General features: G+C 38.1%; 1 protein-coding gene across 1 annotated transcript; it reads right to left on the bottom strand.

Annotated features, from left to right (window-relative positions):
• Positions 1 to 1469: 1469 nt before the first annotated feature.
• LOC149167266 (uncharacterized) lies at positions 1470 to 2378 on the bottom strand. The gene has a single exon (XM_089430430.1). The coding sequence runs from the start codon at positions 2376 to 2378 to the stop codon at positions 1470 to 1472; it is 909 nt and encodes a 302-aa protein (XP_089286556.1).
• Between the last annotated feature and the right edge of the window lie 13430 nt (positions 2379 to 15808).

Here is a 15808-nt window from a genome sequence, read left to right as displayed (position 1 = left end):
ATAGATGGAATGGAGGAGTGTGTATGTTTTGGGGGTGATATAGAGATACAAAGGAGAGGCAGAGGGATTTAGAGATATATATATGGGAGGTGAATAGAGGAAAGAAGAGAGAGATGAAGAGAGGGAGGAACAGAGGGATGAGGAGATAGATAGATATGGAGAGAGAGCCTGTATGTGTTTGGGGGGGTGAGATAGAGAGACAAAGAAGGAGATATTAAGGGAGATATAGATATAGATGAAGGGGGGAGAGAGGGAAGAATATTTCTTGCACTATATGCATTGATTCCAGTGTAGATGATGATTTCTAATCCTATTTGATTTCTTACACTAGATGCATTGATTCCAGTGTAGATGATGATTTCTAATCCTATTTGATTTCTTGCACTAGATGCATTGATTTTGGTGTAGATGATGATTTCTAATCCTATATGATTGCTTGCACTAGATGAATTGATTCCAGTGTAGATGTTTATTTCTAATCTTATTTGATTACTTGCTCTAGATGCATTGATTTCAGTGTCGATGATGATTTCTAATTATATTTGATTGCTTGCACTAGATGTATTAATTTCAGCTTAGATGTTGATTTCTAATTACATTTGATTGCTTGCACTAGATAAATTGATTTCAGTGTAGATGTTGATTTCTAATATTATTTGATTGCTTGCATTAGATGCATTGATTTCAATGTAGATGTTGTTTTCTAATCCTATTTGATTGTTTGCATTAGATGGATTAGATGTTGTTAATCTTGAGGCTGTAAATATCAAAAATATTTTTAAAGATTAGATGGAGGAGGGAGAGAGGGAAGAAGATTTCTTGCACTAACTGCATTGATTTCAATCTAGACGATGATTTCTAATCCTATTTTATTACTTACACTAGATGCATTGATTTTAGTGTAGATATTGATTTCTAATTATATTTTATTGTTTGCACTAGATGCATTGATTTTAGTGAAGATGTTGATTTGTAATCTTATTTGATTTCTTGGCCTAGCTGCATTCATTTCAATCTAGTTGTGTATTTCTAATCCTATTTGATTGCTTGCACTAGATGCATTGATTTTAGTGTAGATGTTGATTTTTAATCTCATTTAATTACTTGCATTAGATGCATTGATTTCAGTGTGGATGTTGTTTTCTAATCCTATTTGATTGCTTGCATTTTTTTTTCCCTTAAGGAAAAAGTCGTAATTTCTATTAATAATAGGAAATTACATTTTGTAGATGCTGGTCGCATATTCATATGAGGTCAGTGACCTGACTGTATATACAAAAATAAACTGAGAGAGCTGGATCTCCACGCAGGGAGTCATATAGTTGACTGTTTACTGAACCCAAGTTTTTTACAAAAATATTGCTCTGCACAATGAGTACTGCTATAGGCCGTGCATAAACTTAAAAATATACAATATAAGTCCATGTGTCAAAATTTGTCAAAAATGGCTATGACTGTTTTTAGGCGGGTCAATGACCCGTTCTATTGAGGTCGTCAAAAGGCCTGTGATAATATTGATGGAAGGTTCCATCAATCTGCTCCTGTATCAGCCATTGATCTAGATGGCTGTGCGCCGCTTCTTTGGAAAGTTGGTCCGCTTCTGTATTCTGTTCCCTGTATATATGACGACAGACAAAGGATTCAAAAGATGATGTCAGTCTTTTGGCTTCATCCAGTATGTTTCTCAAAGAATATGCATGACAATGAGATGCAGAATTTAGCCAATTGCAAACAATCTGTGAATCTCCAAACAGTTGCAGGTGTCTGCAGTGTTTTTGGTGAGCAAAATGAATGATGTGCTTTGCGGTGCATAATTCGGCGAAATTATTTGTGCCATTTCCAAGTTTGATCTGTATTTTGAAGCAGTGTGATTCATTGATGTATAATACAGCACCACCACCACAGCCCGCATCCTGTGCGGAACCATCGAAGAAGGCCCAGGGCTTTGTCTTATCAATAGCAATGGGATTAATAGTGCGGGGTGGGGGGTTGGATACAGCATCTGGTATTAGATTGTAGTCTGCAATGGTATGATTTAGGATTGTAGGCCAGTGGGGAGCTTTGTTGTTGAATATGATATGGTTCCGAGCTATCCAAATAGCTCTACACACGATGAGAGGCATGTTAATGGTCTTCCCTGAGTGTGCTCGAATCCAAGAGCTCCAAGCCTCCTGTATGTTCGCGCCATGCCACGCTGTGAGGAAGGTATAATATGATGATATTCTGTGCCAGAACTCTCTAGTGACTGTACAGTGGAGGAATAGGTGATCCATGCTCTCCTCGTCGTTACAGCAGAGGTGACATCTGTATGGCTCGTGGAAAGATCTTTTCATGAGATTTTTCCCTGTTGGAATCTTGTCAAATATGATGTTCCACATTAATAGACGGCAGCGGGGGGCAGCTTGATTTGATTGCTTGCATTATATGCATTAGATGTTGTAATATTGAGGTTGTATATTATTACAAAAGGTATTTTTCAAGATATATTTAGTAATACCTAGAGGGACACTATTAAGAATTAATTAGTTGACAAACATTGTGATACATAGAATTAAAATGAAATAGATGTGTAGAATCAATCCTCCTGCAAAGTGAAAATTAATCCTTGGCAAGATCGTCTCCCTTCTTCATCCCCAACTAATTACTAATAGACAATTACAAATATTCAAAATTACTAATAGATAATTGCATACAACAATGTATTCAAAATATTTATAGGAGGAAAAGATATATTTATAAACATTCAAAACAAATCAAAATATACTTGAAGGATATGTGATAATTGTTTGGAGAAACAAATAATGTAAAGACTTTATAAATCTGGCCACTCATTAGAAAAGAATTCAAAAATATATTATTTCTTGACTTTGCATAATAGACTACAGATAATCAAAAAAATCATCAAAATATTCTTGAAGGAAATAAATTATTTCAAACATTAGCAAAGAAACAAATTATTCAACAGTAATCTTGATGTAGCGAATTATTAAAACCACTCTTTACAATATGTTTAGTAATACTTGGGTGAACATTATTAAGAATTAATTAGTTATCAAAAGTTGTGATACCTAGAATTACATGAAATAGAAGAGCAGTATCAATCCTCTTGCAAACTATTGACAAGATTGTCTCCCTTCTTCATCACCAACTACTTACTAATAGAAAGTCACATACACATAAAAATATAACAAAACAACTATAACATTCACAAACATTACCATCCGAATCCAAACACATAAACACACAAACCACTCAAAGCATCCAAACATAAACGTACAAACTGGTGAACCCTGGTATTGCACCAAGAGTGTTGCAACTTCCAAGGGCTCCTCAACTCAAATTATCAACCCGGGGTTTGTACAAACTTAGAGGTGACAATGCTATATGCACAGTAGTTTATGTTCTACTCATGTCACCCTCAATCATGAAATCAGATCTAGATGTTCAGAGACCATTCCTCCAACTAATTATAGTGTAAAATTATTATGAAAGGAAAATTGAACCTGATTCTAACTATGAAAGCGAATATGCCACTCATTCAAATGTAAATTCTCATTGACATTGCATGAAAGAGAAAGGGACTAGTCTACTTGTAGAAGTAAAACTAATCTACTTTGCATATTTAATCAAATCAGTGATCTACTTGCATGTATCATTGATCTACTCTACATTTGCTTGAAAACAAAGAACCTAACTTTTAACATGCTTATGAAGAAACTAATTCTAACTTTGTTTTGCAGTGAGGAAAGGAGGACGTTGGATAGGTCTAAGAGTTGATCTTAATCATCAAATCACAAGTTGGGGATCATTATTCATCCTAACTATGCTAAGGTCAAAGTGTGGAGCAAAACAGGTTGAGGAAAATAGTGCTACAGGCCTGCTACACAAGTCTGCTACATGAGTTGCTACAGGAGGGGTTCTGATAACCTTTTGTGAGTAGAAATGGTGTCTTGTGGGCAGGAGAAGATGGATGAAGATAAGAGGAAGTGAATTAAGGTTGGGGAAGCCCCCTAGCCAAGATTAGGACCTCTCGGAGGTCTATCTTGCACTAAGGTTGTTGCTCGCAGTGTCTTCTAATTGCCTTAACAGAATGACTATAGAAATAGAGTTTGGGAGCAATGTTAGGTAGAGAGGGAGAAGATGGAAGGTCCAGGGGGAGATAGAGAGATGTTCTCACCCCTATAGATCAACACAACCCTATAACTAGCCAAATGCATGCATCAAATGACCAATAACACAGTGAGATAAACTTATCATGGAAAAGATGAGTTGAATTTGAATAAAATCTATTCTATTCCACAATGCTATTTGATCACAGAACTAACACCTAAGTTTTGGAAAACAGGCAAAGGGACTACTACTAACATCCATCTATTTCCAAAGAAATCATAAACACATATTTTTGGACTAAGATTGTAAATATTTCCAATCACTTTTCCCACAAGAGAGGTGATAGGGAAGCCTGCAATCACAAGTTTTTATAACTTAACATCTACTGCAACAAGAGAAAGACATGAAATTATTTGAAAAAAGAACAAGAAATAAATATATAAGAGGGACTAAAGCCTCTAGGTTGGTCCCAAACCCAAGGGTTTCAGCCCTCTAAAACTAGCTCAGATGTAGATCAATGACAAACTTCTCATTAGCAGAAAATAGTAGTCTTATACATCACATGAAAGTTAAGAATAACAATATTAAGCACTAGGCTCAGTAGCTACTCTTAGCTGAATCAAAAATTTGAATCCTAATGAACCTTTCAGCTAGTTTTGTTATACAAAAAGGTAGTTGATGGAAGCTCCCTTGAAAACAGGAGTGGTTCCCTTCTTGAGCTTCACATGTACTTGGAGTTACTCGACTATCAGTGAATTCTAACTTGTGAGTGAGGATCTTGTGATCTCAAGATGAGTTCGAGAGTTAAGGAGGTGGAAAAGCCCCACTATATTCTCTCTTGGTGGTCGTCATCAAGCCCCTACATAGTAAATGCCTAAAAAATGCTTCTTTTTCCTGCAATTTGATCACATTAAGCCACATACTATGAAAAACACTCTTTACTCTTCTTGCTAAGCATATTATGACTAAAAATGTGAATTAATGTGAGAAATGATAATCCTAAGGGCTCGAGGATAGCATAATGAACTTCAAAATATACCTATTTATGGGACCCATCATCACCCCCTGTTGAAGGTGTTTTTCATCCTATGAGCAACTTCGTCATCCATATGAAGCTCATTCATGGCCCTGGTGGTTTCTCTAACATCCCAAGGCACCTAAGAAGGTGTGCCTAGCTGTGGATAAAAACCTGCATTTGCCTCTATTTCCGTCCATACCTTTTGTTCTTCTGCTTGGTTTCTTCCTTCTTGTTGGCCCAATAGTAAGGGGGGACTAAGTTTGAGCCCTATCCAATTGATCTATAGCCTTTGCATAATCTTTTTGTATAATGGTGTTCTCTCCAAGGCATTCCTTAGTCTTTTTGGGGAGTCATATTCTATGATTTGTAGACTATGAGGCAGGGCCTACCACCTTCTTTGGCAAGCCTGCAAAATTTATGTCCCCACCATCCTAAAAGTGTCCTCAAAATGTAGGATTGGTTTCTCTTAGGATTCCATGTACCTAGGTGTTAATTCAGGGTCAAGGGAGATGAGATTGTGATTGTTGATGGTAGCCTTGGGGCTCACTAATTCTACTATGATATATAAGGGCTCCTTTTCTTTCTTTGCCATCACCTTCTTTACTTATTCAACTCTTATCTCTTCATGTGCCAACCAAGAAGCCAATGCCATTAGTTTCATGTCTCCCAATCTTGAATTGGGGTCCTAGAAATTCAGATTTGTCAGAATGAGATTATGCATATAAAACTTCGCTAACTTTTCCCTATCCTCCATACTTGCCTTTTTTCAAAACTCAATAAATTGTCTATAATCTTGGAAAGGCAAAGACCCATATTGTGTTAGTGCCTTTATTTAGAATTGCAGACTTTTCTCCTTGAGGAAAACAACATAATATTTGGATGGTTTCCTGTATTGTATGTCTTCCATAGATAGACTTTCCATAGTAGCAAGTTGTGTTTCCTTCTCTTGTAGTTATTCTTTTAGTCTTCTGTTCTTTGCCTGTAGTTGCTCCCTCATTGTTGACTCCCTTAGTTTTAGGTCACTTAATTACTTGCCCATTTCATTCTTCTTTTCCTCTATTAATCCAACATCTTCTACATTTTTGAATTTGGAAATCTACATCCATATATTTGTCCTTCCTCTTTCCTTTCCTAGTTCAAAGAAGAGTGGGATGACAAACTTCTGGGGTATAATCCTACCTCCCTAAAAAAAATGTAGTAGGATTCTAGATTAGGTTGTGGCTCAGGCTCCTGTAGCTCTTGGAGGCCTTTTTCAACATTTCTTGAGGTGGTTGCTCATTCCTATAACTCCCCTTTATGCTCCTATAGCATCTCTTGTTTCTCATGTAGCTCTTCTTTTTCTACATGTCTAATGGTAGTTTATGTCTTGAGTCTTTTGAAGGTGACTTCCCTAGTGGTGGGCCTTCAACAAGTATCACAACTGGCTTGGTTTTGGCCTTAGGAAAGGTAATATCCTCAATATTACCTTCCCTTGGCACCACTTCTCCCTTTTTATTGGTGAAATTTCATTAATAGTGATAGGGACCTTTGAACGAGGTTGTGGTTTCCCTTGTCTAATCATGGTGCTCTTCCTTGTTTTTAAATATAGGGGACCTTGCCTTGGTTGCCTCCTCTTGGGTTTCATAGGTGTGCTTAATGTATCCAATGTGGCAGCCACTTCTTGTTTTGTATTCCTTGGAGAGAGACTTGTTTGATGTCCTTGCTTTTCTTTTCTTTGGGGCTTAGAAGTCTCCTCAGGGCTTTATTTTTATTCTACTTGTTTCCCTCCTTCTTCTTCCTTAAGCTATGCTTCTTCTTCTTTAAGCTTTGCTTCTTCTCCCTCTGTTTCTCTTACCTCTTCTTCCTTTATTTCTCTTACCTCTTCTTCCTCTGTTTTTCCTAACTCTTCTTCCTCTCTTTTGCCTCCCCTACTTCCAATGCTAGAGGCTGGAGTTTCTCCAGGTGTGATGACTTGGGTTCCAATGAAGACTTCCCTGTCCATGTCTACAAAATTAATCCATAGCACAGGGTTCCTTAAGTGACTTAGAGCATCCATCACAATTAACTTAATGAGGCCATGGTGGGTGATCTATTGATTCTTTCCTTCCCTCACCTTCTAGCTCATTTCAATGATTGATTGTAGAAGGAAATGAGGAACACTTACTCTCTATGGGATTGGTAAGTCTACTTTAAATCTTAACTACTAAAGTAATCTAAAATGATAGGCATATACAACGCTCAATCTCCCATCAAAATATAGATACTTGAGGATGTGATAAGCCACCTCATCCCAAGGGTAAGGTAGGCTTTCTCTACTTACTCCATTCTTATCTTCAATGGGCTTCTCTCTTTGAATGAAAAAGTTCTTCCTGGTTGTACACTTACTTCCTTCTCCTCCTTTCTCCATCGAACCCCAAAGGGTAAGGTGGTCACTCTAATTATGGTTTCATGACTTAAGGAGATGGCCAATCCTCTGAAAACAATAGTGTAACTATCTTCCCCTTGAGGATTTAGTTCCATGGAAAATTCCTAGGTTATGTCATCGTCAATACCCCTTCAATAATTCAAAGAAACCCAACCAATCATGTCTCTAGAAAATGTCTACCGCAGGAGGATGTTGATGAATTATCTTGATGTCTATGGGTTATCTTCTATTGAATCCCACCCCACCCCCCCCAATTTTATTCTATTGCTCCTTCTTGGTGTTACTTAGGTGTAAATTTAAATGTTTCCTTAAATCAATCCGAGTGGTATAAACAATATTAAACTTATTTTTTATCAATGAGGGAATAGGATGCTAGAATTTATATCAGAGAAAATTCTTTTTTTTGTCCCTATATTGCATTTACACACAACAATTTAGAAAAGGAATTACTGTATAATTCTTTGCTACAAGGCACTAGCTTCAAGCATACTTTCCCACGAAGAGGTATGGAAATTAGAGAGGGAAAGGATCACTTACTCCTTTTCAAAATAGTTTTGTCACGTGCATGATGGTTTGAGGATAGTTTTGGGTCACTTTGGCTCTCTTTCACCTTTAATTCCCTTCTGTAACAGTTCAGAATCTCTTGTAGCTCCTCCTGTAGCACTTGCAACCACAGTTCGAACTAGCTCAGTGGCTCCCTAGGAAGTTTGATATCACTAGCTCATCCTTCCTCTAACTGGTTTTTTTAGAAATGCTAAATTGTGCAAATGGAGTCGAGCCTAGTACTTAATATTCCATTTTGTGGTAAAATCTTGTGGCACTTATGTGACATGGCTCATACACAAAGTTCCTTTTTTTGAACCGTTTTCCCCACTCCTTGCAATCATTTCCCTACTCCTCGTGATTATAACCTCACTCCTTGTAATCACCACCTCACTTGAGTTGAATATTCCACATGCATGTGTAATTGAAGTGAACTTTTAGTTTATTAGTCGAAGGTGGCGAAGTTCACTAGTCACCCCCACCCCATTAAAATACATTTCTTGACTATTATCACAATTTAGCATTATATGGATAGGGCAGAGGTGAGGGTTGTCATACCATACCCTACCTGTGGATCGAATTATTGGGGATAGTTGCATGCTAGAGATGGGTCTCATAACATCTGATCTTGAGGGAGTTGATTTCCTTTGCTTGTTTATGTTCAGATCTTCATAACTTGATGATATTTTGACTGATAACTTTGTTGTGTTTGTAGGTGCCTTCCCTATGTCCAAGTTGTTGTTGATGGAGTGCATGCACTCCTTCCTAAGGATGATGTGCCTCTTCCCTATTCAAAAATGGCTCCATGATACTCTTTGTGGGTGTAGAAAAAGATTTTTATGGAGTTTTGTGGTGATTGTAAAGGCTGCTACAGGAGGAGTCTCCTTCTTGTAAAAACCATTTACTCCCCTTTCAAGACTTCATTTTTCATGTCAGATAGAGGGAAAGTGATGAAAGGTACGAGGATTGGATTAGGATCATGAGGAAGTGGTGTAGGTGGTGGAAGAATGGAAAACAAAGGTTTTCTGTGGTTTTTTAGATGCATGATAGAAAGGAAATTTGAACTAACATTGACTAAATGGAGTGGATGGGTGATGAAATGGACAGTGGTAGACCTCCCTCAACATTACCTAACAAAAATATGACCCTCTGGGCTCTTTTTCACATTGGACGTCCCTCCTGTAGCTTTTTGGGCTTCTCCTATAGCATTACAGGCTCCTCTTATAGCATTACAGGCTCCTCCTATAGCATTACATCGAGAAGGAAAATTTTGATTCTTTTATTGACTGGATGATGGAGAGAGGTAGGTATGTCAGTGGAGAGTGTGGAAATGAAATGTATAGATGGAAGAATGGATGAATACACCTATATATTCTACCTTGCAACCATGATTATGTGAACTGTTTGGAGTCCTGCAAAGAAAAAATGTTAGCAGAGGTGGTGTAAGAACTCCTTCCCTGTATTTCCTCTTGTCCCTTTTTCTTCTTTTTCTTTCATTCATTTTTTTTAAGACAAGCAGGCTACGTTTGTAAAGGTTTTCAACCTACATGCCTGCTCTAGGTGCCTTAGAGGAGGTTTTCACCTGGGGATCTTTTTTTTCCTCGTTTTTTTTTTTCTCCTGGGTTGCCTCAGAGAGGTTTTCAACTCAGGAGTTGACCCTAAATGCCTCATGGTGGTTTTCACCTAGGACCTCTTATTATTTTTCTTTTTTCCTTTTAGAACTTTGGTGGACTGAGGGCTATGAGCCTCCCAATCACATTTAACTCTCAGCTGACTAAATTGATAAACTCTGCCTTGGAGGAAGGTTTCTTGTACAACTTCAATCTATGACCATTGATAAGTAATGGAATCCCTTCCTCATCAATTGTTCTGATTTGGAAAAAACCATTCCCATGAAACTTCTCTACTAGATAGGGACCCATCCATCTTGTCATTAACTTCCCTTTGAAATCCTTGAATCTGGAATCTTACAGCAAGGCCCAATCTACTTCTTGAAATTCCTTTCTCTGATGTTCTTATCATGCCAAATATTCCTTTATAGCTGGATTACCTCAGTGTGTAGGAGAGCTTGCATTCTGAATTCATAAAGACCATTCAGTTGGAGCAACCTTTCCTATTTTGCTGTAGTGAGATCCAAGTCTAACTGAACTGCTATCTTCAAGGTGTTGTACTCAAATTCAATGGACAACGAGGCCTTCTTCCCATAGGCCATCTCAAATGGAGTGAATCCAATAGTGCTCTTCCAAGTGGTGTTGTAGGCCCAAGTGGCTTCCATAAGTCTGTCTGCCCAATCTTTTCTACTGCTGCTAACAACCTTGTTAAGATTTCTCTCCAATGATATGTTTGTGACTTCCACCTACCCATTTTCTTGAGGGTAATAGGAATTAGATTTCCTATGCTTGATGTGGTGCTGCTTCATGAGATACTCAGTCAAACTTGATGTAAATTGTGCTCCTTGATCAATGACTAATTCCCTTGGAAAACCAAATTTGTAGAAGATGTTCTCCCTTAGGATTTCAACCACCTTCTGCTCAGTTGCTACCTTCATTTCTTTCGCTTCAGCCCATTTGGTCAAGTAATCAGTGCATACAATGATATATCTTTTATGTCCTAATCTGGGATCAATAGGTCCAATGAAATCCATGCCCCACTTTTCAAATGGCTCTAGAGTCACTTGAGATTGTAAGGGTATTTCATCCTTGGGTGTTGGCTTACCCATCCTTTGACACTGATCACACCTAGTGGTGTACATGTTTGCATCCTCATGTAAAGTGGGCCAATAATAACCTGATTATATAACTTTGAAAGTTGTCCTCTTAGAATCAAAGTGGCCCCCACAGGGTCCATTATGGCATGCTTAGAGTATGTCAAACATCTCTTCTTCCCTCACACATCTTCTCAAGATCTTATTTGGCTCCAATTTGAAGATATTTCCCCCAATCCAAGTGAATGGGGCACTCTTCCTGACAATCTTACTCTTCTCCTTGGAGGATAAGTTAGGAGGGAACCTCCGAGCAACCAAATAGTTGGCTATATCAACAAACAAAGGATAAAGCACCGAGATGGAAAAGAGATGTTCATATAGAAGCTGATCATCTATCATTTCTTCCTTTCCTGCAGCAGGGTTAGTCTCAATAAGAAATATGCAACCACATTCTCTTTCCCTGGTTGATCAATAATAGTCAAATCAAATTGTTGCTATAATAACAAGGGGGATTCACTCAATGAACCTCTGACATATGACGTGTGATCGTGGCATATTAAACAATATCCTAATTTGACTACATATTGGAAAATACCTCTAAAAATCAAATTATTTAACCCCCTACCAATACGAACCCAATACACCTCCCTAATTTAAAAAACCCCACTTTCACTAGATATTGTAGGTATCCACTTTTTCATTAACATTATTTATACCCCTTTATATTTTTTCATTAACTTTGAGCTCCATTTTTTATACTTGCCAATATAAAAACCCTTTACCCCCTATATATCCCCCAATATATTATGCCATTTTTTCCTCAATAAATATTCCCCAATATACATGCACATGATATGGTATTTCTCCCCTAGTGAAGCCCTCACGAATAATAATAGCCATATAATTATCTTAGCATTGACATCGGGTTTATTTATTAAATATTTAATGGTTGCATGATCAGTGTGAACCAAAGTTTGATAACCATTGATATAATGCCTAAACTTGTTCAAATAATGCACCACAACAAAGAGTTATTTTTCAGTGACAATATAATTCAACTCGGTTTTGGAACTTTTCTTGTTGATGAAATATATAGAATAAGGTAATTTTTCTTCTACTTGTCCTAAGGCATGCCCTACAACTTTATCTGAGGCATTATGTGTATCTGGAAAGGTAATGCCCAACTGGGACCCATAAGGATGGGTGCAGTGGTCAACTTTTCTTTCAGTACTTCAAAATCATCTTGATAGTTAGTTGTCCAACAAAAATCTGAATCTTTAACCAACAGTCCAAACAAGGGTGAAGCCAGTTTGCTAAAATATTTAATGAACCTCCTATAATACCCGACTAATCGAAGGAAACTCCTGACATCTCTTTGTTTTTGAGGGATAGGGACCCTTTTGATGATGGAAATCGTGTGTGGGTCAACATGTATCCCTTCCTTGGATATAGAATGGCCAAGGAAAGTCCATGTATTCATAAAAAACTCACATTTCTCAAGGCTCAATGAGCGATTAATTTCAATACATTTCTTCAATACTTTGCATATATTGGAGAGAGATTCTTGAAAGTCAAATCCATAAGGAGTGAAATCATGCATGTATATTTCAACAAAGTCAGGAACAAGTTCAGTAAACATACTTAGGATAGTCCCTGGAAAGTAGCAGGGGCATTACACAGACTGAATGGAAGAACTCTATAAGCAAAGGTATCCCAAGTACATGTAAATGTGGTCTTGTCTTGGTCTTCAGGGCTGATCTGAATCTAGTTGTATCCACTAAATCCATCTATGAAGGAGAAGAAATTTTTTCCTGCAAGACCATCTAGGACTTGGTCAATGAAGGGAAAAGGAAAATGGTCCTTTTTTTGTAGCATTTTTAAGTTCCTAGTAATGAACATAAATTTTCCACTTCCCATTCTTCTTGGTAACTAGAGCAAGAGGTGACACCCAATCACTATCTGAAATGGGGTATATAAACCTTGCATCCAGTAGTGTTTGCAAAATTTTCTTTCACAATGTCCTTAAGAGTTGGGTTCATCCTTCTCTGGGGTTGGCGCACAAACTTGTATCCCTCTTTGATGTAAATATGATGAGTACAAACTGAGGGATGCACATATTTCATTTCCTTATAATCCCAAGAAAAAGCATCCAATTGTTGCCACAATACATTGCACAATTTTTCTTCCTATTTGGATGAGAGAGAATGGTTGATCTTTAGAGTTCTAGATGGGCCAACCTCTACAATCTTGACATGTCCTAGACTAGAGTCAATAGAGCAAAAGTCAGTCCAAGGAATGCTCTCATATTCCTTCAACAATTCATCAACTGGTATGGGAGTGGGAGGTTGATTTCAAAGGATATGGTTCATAAAGTCATATTCATCAAGTTGTCCCCATCCTATAACAATATCTAGGGTGTATACTGGGTAGGGGGTTATGTGATACAATTCATCCTCTTCCTCATCCTCTAACCATATGGGTAAATCATGTTCAATACAAGGTTGAGCAGGAGGATACAACACAAGGTGTTTGGATAAATGTCCATTTTTTATAGTCATGTTCCCAGCCCTAAAACTAATGTAGGCATTAGGAGTGGGCAACCAAGGTATTCCTAAGATGAGAGGATATCAATTAAACTTGGTTTTGGGCTAAAGGACCAGGAAATAAATAAGGTACTCCAATGAGTCAATGGAGACAATGACATCCTCAATAATTCCCTTAGGAGCTACTGTGGATCTGCCTGCAAGTTGCGGCACTGTGGTGGTATTTCTCAAAGCCGTTTGAAGGTTGAGCTTCAACATGGTTTCCCTAGTCATTATATTGATTTCAGACTCAAGATAAATCAAGGTATTAGGGACCATAATGCTATCAATGTGTACATCCACTACAGGGCTACCAAGGTCTAGGTATTTTGGGGAGATCACCCTCCCAAGCATTAGATTAGATAGTTGTCCAAAAAAAATTATGGTGGGGGTATGTCTTCTTCTTCTCCCATACCTTTTGAAACATTTTACTTTAATAATATTGTTGTAGATGGGAAAATCTTTAATGGATTGGAGAAGGGGTATCTTAACACACAAATTCTTCAATTCTTCCAGAAGTTCGACCTCTTTTGGGGTGTACTGATTATGGTGGACCAACCTTTCAGGAGAGGGGGGTTATTGACTCGAGGAATAGTGTCTTACTTCTCTTCTTCAAGATCTTCACGTGGAGAAGGTGGGTTATTTTCTTGGAGCACCCACCTAGACCGAAGTTTGAACTCTTGGATTTCCACAGGATACACACGATAAGATGTTTCCCTAATATAGACCTGTTGTGCCTGCTTATTGTTCAGGTTCGGATTGGGTTGAGCAATCATTTGAGTTTACTTAGGTGGGGTATGATGAGCTAGCTATGGTTGAGGTTGGGGTGGAGGTAGTAAAGAAGGAGGCTGATTTGTTTGAGGCCTCCACCCTTGTGAGGGGTTTCCCTATTGGGAAGATTAGGGTGGATATGGCTGAAAAGGAGGGTTGATAGGATGAGGAGGATATTGAGGAGTATAAGACCAAGGAGGAGGTGTGGACTATGGTGGATGAGTGGAAGGGTACCAAGTCTAGGAATATTCATTGTGATTTGGATTGTAGTGAGTATAATGTTCACCTTGCATGCCTTGTTGATATGGCTGAGGTCATGGGGGTCTCATTTGGTTAACGAAGCATAGTTGTTCTGACCCACTCTCTACTCCTCCCTGGTATATAACCTTTAGGCCTGGTAGAGAGGGACATCTTTTTGTTCCATGATTCTCCTCACAAACTAGGAAGACTTCTATGACATTCAATGGCCATTCAATCCTAGGATGTCTTTTAGTACATTTAAGGAAGAAAATAGTTAATTCCCGTTCTTCTTCCTCTTGCTTTCTGTTGATTTGCATAGTATCATTTGCAAGGAAAATTTATGCAACATTTTACTCTTGAAATCCTCCAACATGTTTCATATCTCATGCTTGATGGATGTTGTGGAGGGAGAGGAACTGACCAAGTTTTGGCTAGACCTACCCTTTTTCCTAGCATCCCTAGAGTGATTCTTGAATAAAATTTTGATGTCATCATAAGTAAATTCATAGATATCTCCTCCAGATAGCATGTTGAGTGTCTTCTTTACATCTCCCCTAATCCCTCAAAGAATATCTAGCTTGAGTGACTCGGGATCAAGGGTACAATTGGCCCTCCTATAATTGAGTTCAAATCTTTCCTCATAGTCCTTTAAAGATTCATCAGGTCCACGGGTCATCCTAAACATTTCCTCCTTTGTTTATTTGGAACTATAGTAATCCCGATATTTGTCATTGAAGGTTTGCAGCATTTGGGCCTAGATAGTGATGCTTCCTCTAGGTAGACTCATAAACCAGCACAAGGTTGCATCTTTGAGGGTAGAAGGAAACAACTTCATCTTTTTCTCAGCAGAGGCATAGTCATAGGTCTTATAGACAACAACAAATTCAAACATGAAGGTGTTATGATCTTCAAAGATCATGCCATGAAAATGTGGAATGGACGCAAGGCTTAGATTTTTCTTTCTAGACTCTCCATTGGCTTCTTTGATAGGGCAAAGCACATTGTTCTAGTTTTTATCCATAGTTTGAGTAGGTGAGATAGGTTCTTCTTCTCCAATAAACTCTTCAAAAGTTTTAGTTGGCTCACCTAGAGGGTCTTATAACTCCCATGTAGTCAGAGATGGAAGTTCAAACCACCTAATAAGAGTGAAGGTTGGCTGCTTGAGGGTGTGAGGGTTTTTGGTAAGAATTTTCCTCGGTTATCCTTACTCCTACGAGGCATGAAAGAACAACTTTTTTTCACTTTTTTAAAGCAATAAGACTGATGCAAAACAAAAAAAACAATGCCTAAGCATAAACAAAAACTACTTAGATACCTCCCCTGCAACAACGCCAAAAAGTGGCGAGCCTTGGTATTGCACCAATAGTGTTGCAACTCCCAAGGGCTCCTCAACTAAAATTATCAACCTAGGTACGTACAGAATTTGAGGTGATAGT

Source organism: Pinus tabuliformis, chromosome 5_1 (assembly GCF_031772625.1).
Source record: "Pinus tabuliformis cultivar Carrire ecotype Pingquan chromosome 5_1, CPIR1, whole genome shotgun sequence".
Taxonomy (NCBI): Eukaryota; Viridiplantae; Streptophyta; class Pinopsida; order Pinales; family Pinaceae; genus Pinus; species Pinus tabuliformis.
The sequence above is the reverse complement of the archived record's forward strand: the minus strand, read 5'-3'. Positions and strand labels throughout refer to the sequence as shown.